The 15,545-nt window shown below is 36.8% G+C and overlaps 1 protein-coding gene across 1 annotated transcript in view; it reads left to right on the forward strand.

The window, feature by feature from the left end:
* The window catches only part of Orc3 (origin recognition complex subunit 3), a 45,175-nt gene that overhangs the window by 4,568 nt on the left and 25,062 nt on the right, over positions 1-15,545 (forward strand). Inside the window, exons 3-9 of the mRNA XM_041667452.1 lie at positions 693-790; positions 3,131-3,275; positions 7,539-7,643; positions 8,512-8,660; positions 9,658-9,791; positions 11,430-11,589; positions 13,384-13,497. Of these exons, the coding sequence (XP_041523386.1) occupies positions 693-790; positions 3,131-3,275; positions 7,539-7,643; positions 8,512-8,660; positions 9,658-9,791; positions 11,430-11,589; positions 13,384-13,497 (905 nt within the window). The remainder of the gene's footprint in view (positions 1-692; positions 791-3,130; positions 3,276-7,538; positions 7,644-8,511; positions 8,661-9,657; positions 9,792-11,429; positions 11,590-13,383; positions 13,498-15,545) is intronic.

Here is a 15,545-nt window from a genome sequence, read left to right on the forward strand (position 1 = left end):
AAATTAAGGATTTATTCCTTCATTTATTTATTCATGTATATTTGAGGCATATACCATACATGTGAAGCCACCAGCAATGTAATTATAACAAATTTGGTAACATTATAAAGCATTTTTTATGTGCTGGACTGTTCCAAGCATTTTTGTTGGTTAAATCCTCTCAGCACCCACATGGCATCTAACAACCATCTGTTGTTAGCTCCAGTCAAAGGGATTCAACACCCTCTTCTGTCTTTCTTAGCAATGCACATACCTTTCAACAAAAAAGAAAAAAATACATATTAAACCAAAGACTAGACTAAACTATGTCAGTGGAACAAAACAATCTGAAAAACTGTTGAGTAGAGAAGAGTTGAAAGTAATCACAAGTTAAAGAAGATGAGAATGTGGATGCAAACATTAATGTTGTGCGTATATACCTTGAACTGAAAATCCTTAAGTAGAAGCTTAGAGATTTGTAAGGAATAGAACTTTGCAATTTTATATGGTCCTTTTTAATATTATAAAAATGTGACAAAATTAAATACGAAAGATTAAGTACACCATTTTTCTCCAAGTGGATAGAAAAAATACATGATTTTTTTGATTTGCATAAAATGCTTTGATACCCTCTCTATGCTCTGTGTCTCTGTACAGTTTCTTAATTTTATTGTGTTAAAAAACAAACTGAGTTTCTGTTTCTCTTTTTTAAGAGGATTATTTTAATAATGAGATACTTGGGTCTGAGGACAGTAAACTTCGATTTGAAACGTATCACTTGCTATGGCAACGGATGAAATCTGAAACAGAGGTGAATAATTTCCTTTTTACATTTCTATAGTAAAATACTGTAAATCTTATATTTGTTACTTCCCATATTTCTAAGATTTATTAGATTATGCATAGAAAATGAGAAGTTACAACCAAACACAACTTTTATATCTCAAAGAAAATAATTTGTCATGTTCTAAATATTAGGCATAGCCTGAGTTACTGGGACAGGATAGTTGCTAAGACAGAGCCCTACTGTGATGACACTCTCTCTTAAAGGAAAGACGTTCCACAAGTCTGAAAGGAAGTGAATTCTAAACTTGGTCTGACATTCAGTTTTCATGGTTGTTTGTTTTGGTTTCCCCTTGAGACATGGTCTTAACGCTAGCTCAGGCTGACCTAGAACACTACACGTTCTGCCTGTGAGTATCTCCAGTACAGCGAGTCAGTAGCTCCAGTGCCAACAGCTTAATCTGCTCAGCTAATGTTAAGCATTAACTTTAGCACTAGTTAAGCATAACATGTTTTGGTTTTGAGTGAAAGTTACACAGAGCTTTTTAGTGGGCGCTGGGAATTTTGAGGACCTTAAACTTGTACAGTCTGCACTCTTACCCACTGAGCCATCTTTCCAGCCGACACTTTCTAGTCTCTTACTGTTTCCCATCTATCTTTATCACTTTATACTTCACTTTGCTCTTTGATGCTTTCCATGTAGTCCTTGAAGATACTTGAGTGTATGGTCTCCAGGTTAGGTTATCTTCTAGTTTTCTTTTCCTAAGATTTATTTTACTTGTTGTTATCTTGTGTATGGGTGGGTGGGTGCACATGAGTGCAGGTGCCTCAGAGGCCAGGAGAAGGGCACTGGATTCACTGGGTTAGAGTTAACATCAGGTCTTCCACTGGGAACTGAGCTGCAGTCCTCAGCCTGAGCACTCTGCTCTTTTAACTGCTCAACTATCTCACAAGCTCCTGTCTGTCTTCATTTCTTAATATCCCTATAGCGTGTGTTCTGACATCCTTCTAATCTGCCACTAGCTCAGTCCCCTGTTTGAGGCAAATGCAGCTGTATCCCAGACTTTGGGATGTGTTTTATATAGCCCCCCTTACCAGTTCTGCCTCCTTTACTCTCTGACCTTCACAGTGGTGCCAAATTAGCCTTTCACTTCTTATAAACTGTTTGGGTGTCCTCCATATAGTATAAAGTCCAAATCCTTTAAAATCATGGTGTTTGTTTCACGACTGAGACTTTTACCTGTTTGTGCAGCCTCTGTTCCTCTCGTGTTTGATTCTTTCATACTTAGCTGTGTAGTAGTTATCCAATGTTTTGTGCTTTCTTTCTTATTTCTACAATTTGTCCTTCTACCTTACTTTGCTTCCTGTCACCCTCTGTTTCACCAGATAGTGCTTTGATTCAAATAAATTACCTCTTCAGCCTACAGTAGATGGTTCCAGTTTCTCCCAGACTTCATCCTGTCCCCCTCAACCCTAGCAGCACCACTGAAAATGTTGTATATATCAGAATTCAGTGGGCAGTGATGGCACATGTGTTTAATCCCAGTACTTGGGAGGCAGAAGCAGGCAGATGTTTGTGAGTTTCAGGCCAGCCTGGTTTAAAAAGCAAGTTCCAGGACAGCCAGAGCTATTACACAAAGAAATCCTATTTCAAAAAACAAAACAAACAGAATTCAGTTTAAGGTTCAGCCATCTTGCCCTTCTATTCTTCCCTCCCAATTCATTGTGTACTCCTCATTGTGTGTTTATATATTTGTGTGTTTCCCCCTTCTGTTAACTCTCAATACACTGTGTCTGAAGATATTTGTGTGAAGTTTTCTCCTTCTTTTATTGCCTTTCAATACATTGTGTGTTGATATATTTGTGGGGCTTTTTTACCCTCTTAATTTATTGCCACCCAACTGAAATTACTGAACATTCAAAGGGAAGAAAAAAATAGAAATTTCCTTACACCAGATATGATGGTTTGAAGGAAAATGGCCCCCAAAATGAGTGGCACTGTTGTGAGGTGTGTGGCTTTTTTGGAGTAGGTGTGACCTTGTTGGAGGAAGTGTGTCACTGTGGAAGCAAGCTTTGAGGTCTCATGTATTCCCAAGCTATGCCTAGTATCTCTGACCAATTCCTGTTGCCTGTAAGAAAGATGTAGGACCCTCAGCTACTTCTCCAGCACCATGTCTGCCTGCACACTGCCATTTAGCACCATGATGATAATAGAGTAAACCTCTGAAAATGTAAGCCAGCCCCAATTAAATGATTTCAATTGTAAGAGTTGCCTGTTCCCCGCAATAGGACCCTAAATAGGCTAGGGAAAGAAATGCCAGATTACTACTATTAATTAATAATTCATGAAATTTTGTTTTCATTGCAGCAATTACAGGAGGAATTAAATAAAAACTTGTTTGATAACCTAATTGAATTTCTGCAAAAGTCCCATTCTGATTTCCAGAAGAATTCAAGAAACTGGGGCTGTCAAATGAAACTCAGAGAAATTCCAACTGCTGCTCTTATTCTTGGTATGTATGCATCTGTTTATTCTTGCATGCCTGTGCATATTTTTTTAATTGGTGCTTAATGAACTATTATCTCCTGTAATCAAGAGGTGTCTCTTGTTCAAATAAAATTTTATCAATTTTGATGGTGTCCATAGCTTTTCTTCTCCTGAGGAAAATTGCCTTCCCCAATGTAATACATGTCCTGATTTCAATTCTGAGATCAATACACCTTTAAAATATATTGGCTGATTTATTTCTATAGTTTTTTTTACTATCCGATGTCTTTCTGCAGCTTTTGTTTCTTTATCATTAGCATTTAGAAAATTCAAAATTAATAAAGCATTATGCAATCTATTTCTGGCGGTATTTATCATCCCTTTTTGTTTATTTAATATAGCCTTTAGATTTTTGTTTGATCCTCCTATAACTGCCTGCCCTATAGGATTGTGTGGTGTACCTGTAATATGCTTTATATTATAATAAGCAACAAACTTTCATTTTCTTAGAGATATATGCTGGAGTATTGACTGTCTTTATTTGTTCAGGTATACCTGTAATGGCCATAACTTCTAGTCAATGTGCGATTACCAGAATCAGCCTTTTCTAAGCTCAGAGCAGTTGTCCATTGAAAACCTGAATAGGTATCAATGGTGTGGTATACATACTTTAGTTTTCCAGTTCTGGGCTGGAGAGATGGCTCAGAGGTTAAGAGCACTGACTGTTCTTCCAGAGGTCCTGAGTTCAATTCCCAGCAACCCACATGGTGGCTCACAGCCATCTGTAATGAGATCTGGCGCCCTCTTCTGGCCTGCAGGCATACATGGAGGCTGAACACTGTGTACATAAAAAATAAATAAATCTTTAAAAGTAAAATATATAGCCGGGTGATGGTGGCGCACGCCTTTAATCCCAGCACTCGGGAGGCAGAGGCAGGCGGATCTCTGTGAGCTTGAGACCAGCCTGGTCTACAGAGCTAGTTCCAGGACAGGCTCCAAAGCCACAGAGAAACCCTGTCTCGAAAAACCAAAAAAAAAAAAAAAAAAAAAAGTTTTCCAGTTCTACAAAATGGAACACATCCATCTGCCAACTTTCATTCGTTTGAGTTCCCTTTGGGGTTACTTCCTGCAGATAGTGGTGTTTGGTTGTATAAAGAACAAGATTTCCTTGGCTTGTTGCCACATGATGAAAAGGTCTTTTTTTAAACCTTAGCTATTGCCATGATGTTTTTATGAAATTCTGAGACCTTCAGCGGGATGATTCCTATTTCTGATTATATCTGGTTACTGAATAATTAATAAAGTCATTTCTGTGTCATCTGTTATAAATCCATCAGTTTTCATATGTAAAACAACTTTCTGCATATTGTGAATCAGTAACTATGTTGAAAGGTCCTTTAAAATCCCTTAGTACCATGAGAATAGAATATAGTTTTGACTTTTAGACAAAATAATGAAGGCTTTGATCTACTTTACTTAAATTTTCTGATTTTTTTAACCTGCCTTTCATGACTTACTTGCATCAGTATAGAATGTAGCGGCTCCAGTTATTGGTGTGTCCTGTACAATATGAGGAAGGATCCAGTTAGTCCTCTTTTTTTTTAGGAGGAGGAAATCAATTAGTCGTCTTTATAAGTTGGAAAATTGGATTCTCTTGCTTTTGGGATAGTTGTTAATCTCTCCCCCCAAAAATTAATACATGCTCTTTGCCAGAGTTCCCTTTCTTCCCATAGTTTATCAATTTCCTTATTGTTAGAAAGTACTATAATTTCTGCTGGTCTATTCCTGATGATTGACAAAGTCTCAATTTTCCTTTTGGAATTAACTCAGAGACCTTTTCCACATAAGATTTTTATTTTTTACTTAGTTTCTATGGATGAAGATAGTATCTTCCCTCTCCACCAAAATTCCTGTGGGGGATGTTTGGAGGGTACTATGACCAGAATGCAATTAAGATTCGGACCCACATGTTCCTTCTATAATTTCTTTCCAACCAAAGCCACTTCTCGCCCAGGTTCACCTGATAATTCCCTGGGACACTTTAAGACCTTGTCACCATCTAAGGTTTCAGAGGGTGAGTCCAGACCATCATGATGAGGGGCAGGCAGGCATGGTGCTGTAGCAGTAGCTGAGAGCTCACATCTTATCCTCAAGTTGTAGACAGAGAGAGGGAGACTGGGTCTAGCATGGGCCTTTACACCTCAAAGCCCACCCCAGTGACACACCTCCTCCAGCACGACCACACCTCCAACAAGGCCACATCTAATCTTTCCCAGAACAGTTTCACCAGCTGGGACAAGCATTTAGATATATGAGCATGTAGGGGCCGCTCACATTCAAACAACTATACCTGCTAAAAGGAGAGAGAGAGAGAGAGAGAGAGAGAGAGAGAGAGAGAGAGAGAGGCAAAATGTAAATTTGTCTGCTAGTATATTTGTTTTCTGGAATTTTTAAAGAGGTTTTATTGCTGGCATGAATGATTCTGAAATTGTTTTCTATATCCTATGACTTGTCTGGCAAATTTAAAGCAGGTTGAATATTTGTGCTGCTATCTGCCAAAATGTCAAAGAATTGTTCGTTTGTTCGTCCTCCTTCCCTCCCTCCCTCCTTCCCTCCCTCCCTCCCTCCCTCCTTTCCTCTTCTCTTCTCTTCCTCTCTCTCTCTCTCTCTCTCTCTCTCTCTCTCTCTCTCTCTTTAAGACAGGGTTTCTCTGTCTCCCAGACTATCCTAGAACTCAATCTGTAGACCAGACTGTCCTGGATTGTAAGTCACAAATTGTTAGTTAGGGAAGGTACCACTTAATAGAATGAATTCCAAACTAGTGGAGACATTTCCTGCCAATTCTGATGTACTTTGTAGAGAGCACCAAAAACTGATTTTTGGGGGGGGAGAGGGGGGGCTGGAGAGATGGCTCAGTGGTTAAGAGCATTGCCTGCTCTTCCAAAGGTCCTGAGTTCAATTCCCAGCACCCACATGGTGGCTCACAACCATCTGTAATGAGGTCTGGTGCCCTCTTCTGGCCTGCAGACATACACACAGACAGAATATTGTATACATAATAAATAAATAAATATTAAAAAAACTGATGTTTTTCTAAGTGAAAAGATACTTTGATAAATACCAAAGACCCAAAGTTTTAATTTTGTTTCAGTTGTCTCAGAAATTAGTCTACACTTTTCAGTTAACTACTGCGATTTAAATAATAGTAGCATCTTTTTATCCTCAGTTTTTAAGTGAAGTCACAACAGGGTTAGATTGTTTAGTTCCTTGTACTTAAATGACTAGTGATTTCTGTGTGACTTTGATAAGGAATGAAATTGCTCCTGAGCTATTTTCCAAGGTCAGTTATATATGCTTAATAATCTTTTCAAAGGAAGAATTGAACAAATTAGTTGTATTAACATTTCAATACTGACAAAAAGATAGATAATCAGCTTAACGAAAGAAAATGTTTGGCTCATGGATTCAAGGGTTTTGTGTATAGTAAGTGTCGGGGTCTGGTGCCAGTCCAGACCATAAATTATTTTTTCAGACCAGAGGGGAGGCCTGGTATTAAAGACACAACTCACATAGCTTTATCAGGAGGGAGATTTTCAGTGATCCTTCATGAAATCCTGAGTTCACATCCTGAAAATTCCTTGCATTTATTTTCCAAACAGCCTTTATACCAAAACGTAAACTGAAGGTAAATTCATTAGCATGTGTTTCCTAGGTAACCAGGTGAATGACTTTAGTCAAGTTCACATCTTTCTATGCCCTCTCTGTCACGTGTGCTGAGTTAGAGCTCTATCCCAGGCGTCCTCTAAAGTACAAAAAAGGAGCGGAACTACATTAGCATATCCTGAAGATATTAGCATATCTTCACCCTGTTTGTAGGTGCTAGGTGACTACCTCCTATGCAGCAGGTGCAAACTGGGGCCTGAGATTCTCATCACCATACCATGTAGAAATATGGGAGATAGTGTATTATGGAATAGTGGGCCGTTAACACAATGCTTTACCTCGAGAGGCAGGGGTAGACAGCAGCCAAACTTACTCCAGTAGGTTTCCCATCTCAGTAAGAACTATGTTGAGAACTACCTTAGGCTGTTCAGGAGTAAACTGTACCACATTTCCTTTAGCCATGTCATATTCTGTGAGTAGAGTCAATCATGTTGTAAATTTCTGGATTTCTATTGAAAATGGCATTTTTAAATTGTTTTTATTTGGTGCTTTACTTAATTTTTAAAAATACCCTTTGTTAAATTATTAAAAAGATGATGACATGATGTTGTTTATTTTCCCATAGGTGTGAATGTCACAGATCATGATTTAATATTCAGAAGTCTAACAGAGACTCTTCAGAATAATGTCACACCATATGTAGTCTCACTGCAAGCTAAGGATTGTCCAGGTAAAATATAAATGGCGTGGTTTTTGGTGAGTTGTTTCAGTGCTTGCCTCCTCTGCCTGGCCTCCTCTCTGTGCATGTCTCACCCATTGCCATAAGTCCGTTTGTTTTTCCACTTGCAGAGGCCATCAGTGGTTAAACATACAGTTGTAGGCAGAGCCAGACTTGAGTTTGTAAAGCCATTAAATCATGAAGAGCACACACTATCATACTCAGATTTGTTTGCATCTGGACTGATAACAGATTTAATGTACTAAATTAGAATTACAGTCTTTTAAGGATGTCTTTTTTAAATGCGTGTAAATCAAGATTTATAATCAGTAAAATAATTCTTGATTTTAAGGATAAATACATGATATTCTAAAAAATAATTTATAATTTCCTGCCTCTACATTTGCTTAGATGACACTTGTAGATAATACATATAAATTTTGATCTGATCTTAGTCTGAACTAATGAGATGTATTTATTCATCTTACTTAGAAAGGGTTTTATATAACCCAGGCTTTCATTGAATTTACTATGTAGCAGAAGATGACCTTAAATTTCTCCCAAGTCCAGGAATTTCAGGCATGCTTGACCACATTGTTTTTATTTAGAACTATTTTTTTATTAGAACATTGTATTTATTAGAACTGGCAGTCAGCTCTAGGGTTTTGTGCACGCTAGACAAGTATAGTACTAGCTGAATCTGTCCAACCCTTGATGAAATTTAAATATTAAGGGAAGGGTACTAAAAAGTAATAATAATGTATTTAGCACATGATAGCTATATTGATGAAATATAGAAAAAGTATATTCTACTCAAATAATGCAATCTGCTTAGCAAAGGTTTCTATGGATAAGTTTTCTTGCTTTTTATATTCTGCAGATGTGAAACATTTTTTACAAAAGTTGACCTCACAGTTGATAGACTGCTGTGTAGATGAAAAATCCAAAGAGACGAGAAGTGTGAAGACCTTCAGAACGACCAACTACTCAATGGACTCCCTTTGCAGCTGGTACACGACTGCCACACAGGTACCGGAGACTGGGTGTTCAGAGGCTGGCCCAGGTTATTTCAGTTGAAGCTCATCCTTCTGATAAACAAGTGTGTAGAGCAATGATAGCAGTTTTGTGGTAGCTATTTTTTCTGAAGCTACTAGAATTTGAAAGCATTCTTCTAGTATGTAGATTAATTACTAGTGAGTGCTTAGATTCTTAGAAGACATTATATTTGTTGGAGAAGTCCATGAAATGGCAAAGAGAAAACATCCAAAGTTTGTTCTGTTGGAAATTCTATTTCTGCAATAATAGCTATAACTTCCTTATATTACCCCCTAAGTTCTTCAGTATTTGCTTTTGTTTCATAGACACATATCACCTATTCCTGCTGTCAATTTAGTACTTGACGAGTAATTCTGTAATTTTTAAATTTTAGTTCCATGTTTAGAATTCTTGGGAAACATTACTGTATAAAGAAGGTTATTGAACAAAACAATGCAATACATAATATATGTTCAACAAAGTATGATGTCATTCTACTGTGAGCGTCTTCATGGACTGGGGTGAATTTTCTAGTGTTTTGCTGAAGTCATACATGAAATCTCATTGCGTTTTATGTAAGAATGCTTATGGTAATAGCTTAATTTGATCCAAACTCTTAATGTTTTTAGAAATCAAACTCATGGTAATTTAAGTCCAGTGTCTTTAAATTTGGTTTGACCAAATACTTAGTGTCCATTTCAAGGTTTAAAGTTTATAATACTGCATTTATTGTGCCTTTACAATGATAGCAAAGCTCAGGTTAGAGCAAAGATTAAAGGTTCTTTTCCTATGTTTTTCAGCAGAAAATCTGTCTCCTATGTGTTATGGGTCATACTGAACCTTTTTCTTACTGTTACCAGGTCTACAAACAGATTCTGCTGGTAACTGTTTATTTATTTGGGAAAATAAAAACAGTTATTGTGAAATATAGAAAGAAATACATTAACAAGTGTCATTATGGTATTGTTTGACAATTTAACTCCTCCATTAGACGACAGGCCTCAAATTGACAAGCAAAAAGAGGACGACCTGTAGCCAATGGCAGTGTCCTCCTGTTGTGCTCATCCTGAAGAATATGGAGAGCTTCAGCACGAAAGTACTCCAGGACTTCATCATCATCAGCAGGTAGAGGATGCACTGCTTGGCCTTCGTATTCTCATTTGTTACTGCTGTTTGTGTCCAAGTACCATGTGCATGTGTGGAGATTAGATAGCTGCAAATGGGTGTCCTGTGCTCACACTCGGGTCTCCAGGTGTGCCTTTACTTGCTGGGCCGTATCACTGATCCCTGTTTTATTTTCCTGTGCATTCAAAGTAGCAGATTTCCATAAGGCATGTTGTGTATCTGGTTTCACTTTCCTTTAGCTTTCTCTCCCTTCTTCTTGTTCCCATCCCTTTAAACTCTTCACATCCAATTACTTGACTTTTTGTGTAAAATTTCCTTTGTGGTAAGAAAACAATACTTTTAACTTAAAAACATAGTATTTTAAGACCAGCTTAATGAAATTCAGAACTATTTTAGATTTTTTTTTCCAAAAGTGAATGTTCAAAGACTTCGTAGCAAATTATTTTCTTGGTTTTTAGCATAAGGTTGACCAGACAGATTTCACCTGTTCTTAGTTAACTTGGTAAAAAGGTATAAAATATCATTCATCTTACAAATATTACCTCCTTAACTGTTTTCATTATGAAAGTATCTTATTTCTATATATTTGCAGTAAGATTTTTTTAAATGTCATGAGTATTTTAAAGCAATCTTATGAGACTTAAAATTGAAGTAATTTTATTTTACTATTTTAAACTCCCATGACATTTGCTTCTGTTGTATATTTGTTAGGATATAATTAACTTTGTCATGCATATTCTGTATGTCAGTTAACATACTAAAAAGTCTTACTTTGAATGTGATTTTGTTAGGATTTTGTTTCATTGAATAATGAGTTGTAGATATAGTCGTCTATCCCCTTAATAACCCCTCCCCCCTGGGCTGGGGATAAAACCCAAGACTTCATGCATGCCTGAGCAAATTCTCTATTGTTGAAGTGTATTTCTTGGGTTAATGTCCTAAGACATTTTTTAAACTTTGTAACATTCTCTGCAGATGTGCAATGTGGTGTGTAACAGTGTTTAACTTGGATTTGATAGTGCTGTGGACATAGAGCAGACGCAAGACAGTGCTGTGCTTATAGTTCCTGTGAATGGAGAAAGAAGGCCATGCAGCCCACACTGAAAAGCAGTAGGAAGGAGGGAAGTGCAGAGAGGTGTGATCTGCAGAGCCCCTCATGAATAGTGCAGTTCCACTGCATGGCTGCTGTTTGTTCTGTCTTAGCCTTGCTGATATGATCACATTCAGGATATTTAGGACAGAAATAGAAGGAAGGGATATGATTCTTCTGAATGATGTCCATTAAAAAATTCCTTACATATGTGTAAAGCTATGTATGTGTGAAAAGGAAGGAGAGACTGATGTGAGGAAGACTAGGTGAGTCTCAAAGTTAGTAAGAGTATTTTAAGTGATATTGACACATTGTTACAGAACTTTGGTTATCTCATGGATCTCTGTGTCCTTGTTTATAAAAGAAAAGGATACATATGGATTGATTGGAATCAATATGGAAAGTGGCCATTTTATTATTTTTCACTTTAAAAAGCAAATGAATGACCTAGAAAACTTAATAAGAATGTCTTAAAATAATCATTTTGAAGTGTAATATATTGAAAAACATTTGCTGAAGAAGCTTTTGTATCTTTCTTTAAAAACCAGTCAGCATCTGCATGAATTTCCACTAATTCTCATTTTTGGAATCGCCACTTCTCCGGTTATTATCCATCGACTGCTTCCTCATGCAGTGTCATCTCTGCTGTGCATAGAGCTGTTCCAGTCTCTGTCTTCCAAGGAGCACCTGACAGTAATGCTTGATAAGGTAAAAAGGAATTATGCTTACCACCCGTGCCATGGAGTGAAACACACACTACCAGACATCCATTGTCTGTAAGAAGTGATACCAATAAATCATGTGTCTCTCAGATTTTGTTCAACTTATTGCATATTTTTTAATACTCTTATTAAATTATGTTTATTCTTGAATAGTCTCTCTCTGTATAAAATTGCCTCTCAAATAAAAATAAGCTTTATGAAAGTGATTTTATGTATCTATTCATTCTTTTTGGTTTTTCAAGACAAGGTTTCTCTGTAGCTTTGGGAGCCTGTCCTGGAACTGGTTCTTGTAGACCAGTCTGGCCCCGAACTTACAGAGAGAGAGCCGCCTGCCTCTGCCTCCTGAGTGCTGGGATTAAAGGCGTGTGCCACCACCACCCAGCTATATTCATTCTTGTTTTCATTACTTAGTTGAAAAGATTAGGCTTTTAAAATTAATTTAGAGATCTAGAGATACAGCCCACTAACAACCACTTGTCTGGCAGTATAGAAGGCAAGCCCTGGATTTGAGTTGTAAAAGTAATAAGTAAAATTTTACAGAATTTATGGACTTCAGACCATTACCAGACTGTTTTGACCTTATATTTTAGATAAGATGGTTTAAGTGTTTTAAGGGTTACTTTTATTGTATCTGTGTGAGTGTTTTGTCCGCATAGATGTAAGTGCACCACACAGATGTAGGGCCTTTGGAGGTCAGAAGAGGGTGTTGATTGATGGGTGCTCATGAGCTCCAGCCCTCTCTCCAGCCCTGAGGTTGTTCTGTGGAATTTGACAACTGTCACATTGCTCTTAGCAACAGCTGCTAAACTTAGACTTTAACTGCGATAACATTTCTGTGTCAATAGCAGTATGGTTCTTTATTATCGACTGCCACAGATTCATCCTAGATTCCAGTAAGATGTGTCTGTGAAAACTGATGGTTGTGTAGGGTAAAATGACAACCTGTTTGGTCCTCTACTGACCACTTCTCCACATCTGTTCACAGCAGATTGCATTCTGATTTATTGACACATTAGAAAAAATTACTTCAGTTTAAAATTGACTCATTATAACCAAATGTAACTGTCCTTGTGAAAATATACTTTTGTTAAAAAATTCTGGTATAAGGTTTGATTTTCAAATGTAAAGCATCACTGTAGCTCATTGAAAACTAACCAAATAATGCAGGTTGCTCTGTAGTTTCAAAAAGAGAAATCATTTCTGTTCTTCATATGTTCTCATTCAGTACCAGATAGCTTACTACTCTTCACTAGTTTGGATCAGATGGGAGAGAAGACTTATTTGATAGCAAAAAAATGCCTCAATTTTTTAATCTTTTGGTATGAGAAAAGAGGTTATACTGCTAACTATATAACTAAATAAATATATGTACATTACTTGAAGATCAGGGATTTAATGGAAGCTGGCAGACATCTTTGGTTTAGAATGTAGTTTGAACATGGGAATGGTGGCACTTGGGAGAAAGAGCAGGCAGAGCTCTGTGGATTTTATTTATTTTTTTATTGTTTTTGTCAACCTGGTGTACATAGTAAATTCAGGACAGCCAGGACTACCTGGTAAGATCGCCTTCCACACACACTGGGATTGTAATGCTCATTGCTTTTTGGTGTTTTCACTCTCAAGTAGTAAAATTTATATTTGTTTGATGTTTGATCTTAAAAAAGAAACAGTATAGATAGCTACTATTGCTTTCATATTTGTTGTGTCTTGCTATTTATCCTTCATGTTCATGATAAATGAAGACTAAGGAATATGTCTTTCACCCTTCTGTCTCTTTCAGCTGCTTTTTACAGCTCAATTTCCTTTTAAAATAAGTAAAAAGGCATTACAGGTCCTGACCAACATCTTTTTATATCATGATTTCTCCATTCGAAACTTCATCAAAGGACTTAAGGTAAGAAATACTGGTGAGTTTGAAAGTTCGCCATCTGTACGTCGTGTGCATTATTCCCGATCGACTAGTATAATGATGAAGACATTTTCACAGTAAGATCTAGAAAGAATAAAGTCTAGGGCCCACCTTTCCTTTCTTACCTTGCAGTCACCTGTAGAAGATAACATTGTGTTATCAGTAATGGAAAAGAGCTCTTTCCATTAGAGTCTTAACCATTGAGGTTAGAACTTGATGAACTCACCTAAGGAATGCCACTTATTAGGGACCAACAGACTTCTCTGCTGAGCCAGAGAATGGATGTCTTCAGCTTTGTTCTGTGTGTGTTTGTGGCCTTTGCTGCTGACATTTTTCCAAACTGTAAAGCCACATTTTTTAGTTATATGAAAATAAGTGATATGCTATATTTTGTTATTCAGTATAAATGTGTGTTAATATTTATTTGTATGCATTGTGAATGCATGCTCATTAGGGTCATATAAATTGTGTAAACTGATTCTTGATCTTAACTTCATAACATTGGTTTTAACCTAAAAAGAACCCCATTTTTCAGTTGTTTAAAAGTTAATATTAATTACTTTTCTTGGGAACTACCTAAGTTATCAAAGTATAGTCATTGTGGGTACATGCCAGTTGTCAATTTCATTAAGACCTGTATATTATAACCTTTATTGGAAAAGTCTAATATGAAAATCTTAATCTTTTTATCCTTAGAAACTTAGAAACTCTTAAGTGTGACTGTCTTAGGCACAGAAGTGCCATCTGACAGGTGAAGTCATGTGTAACAGCTCTGTAGAGACTCAGAATAGAGAAAACATCATAGCAACCCTGTAGCCAACCAAATATTTTAAAATTTGTATATATAAGAGCATGTTAAATCATTAACTTCCTTTGGGGAATGCTATCTTCTAAAGTCCTATCAGTCCAATAATACGGTGTGTTGGTTTCTCGTCAATTTGTTGTAAAGTTTCCCTGGGAAGAAAGAACCTCAAATGAAGAAATCCCTCTACCACACTGGATATGTCATAGTGGCATTTTCTTGATAGTTGATTAACGTGAGAAAGCACAGCCTACTGTGAGTGGTGCCACTTCTGGACAGCTCATCCTGGGGTTGGGTATAAGAAAGGTTGCTGAATGGAAGCCCAGTCAAGCCTGTAAACCCCATTTCTCCGTGGTTCCATCTCTACTTATGAGAATTACTGCTCTTGCTTCCCTCAATAATGTTCTGTGGTTGGTTTTTGTTTTTTTGTGGTTTGTTTGTTTGGTTGGTTTTTCAAGGTAGGGTTTCTCTGTAAAACAGTTCTGACTATCCTGGAACTGGGTTTGTAATCTAGGCGGGCGTCAAACTCACAGAGATCCACCTGTCTCTGCCTACCAAGTGCTAGGATTAAAGGCATGTGCCACCATCACCCAGCCTGTGGTTGGAATATTTAAGCCAATAAACCCTTTATTTTCTTTCCTAAATTGCTTTTGGTCATGATCTTTATCATAGCTACAGAAAACAGAATGGGATACAAGGTAATCTGAATAAACAAGCTTGCTTAAAATCAGAAAAAAAAAATGATAATCTTATTAAATCACTGTAGAATTTAGAAAGTCATCTCTATGAAGACAGCAGCAGTCTATTATTTGAGTTCTTTACTAGTGCATATACTTTTTTTTTGGATGGGTTAAAACTGAATTTGAAGGTACAGAATTTTGTTACTCTTATCAGTAGGTATAGCATTGTATTTATTTGAACTGCAACATTTTATTTATTTGAACAGAGAGATCAGGTAGTATAATTTGGGGTAATGTCTTCTGAGTATCTATTAGATCTTTAGATCATATAATAGTCCCATCCATATAATTTTTGCAATACTTTTAGCTAATTTTGCACTAATGTATTCATCTATTTGCTTTGTTTTCTTTTAGTATGTATTTCTGAGATTACTTTTTCTGACCTTGTCCACAGAATTGTAGTCTTGAAAGGTCTATAAGTACTGTTGCGATGTTATTGTAACATAATTGCTTTAATAGTTATTTTTATTTTTGTGCGTTGGTATTTGTCT

This window comes from Microtus oregoni, unplaced genomic scaffold (assembly GCF_018167655.1).
Source record: "Microtus oregoni isolate MIOR12 unplaced genomic scaffold, Mior012 000017F_ref0000208, whole genome shotgun sequence".
Taxonomy (NCBI): domain Eukaryota; kingdom Metazoa; phylum Chordata; class Mammalia; order Rodentia; family Cricetidae; genus Microtus; species Microtus oregoni.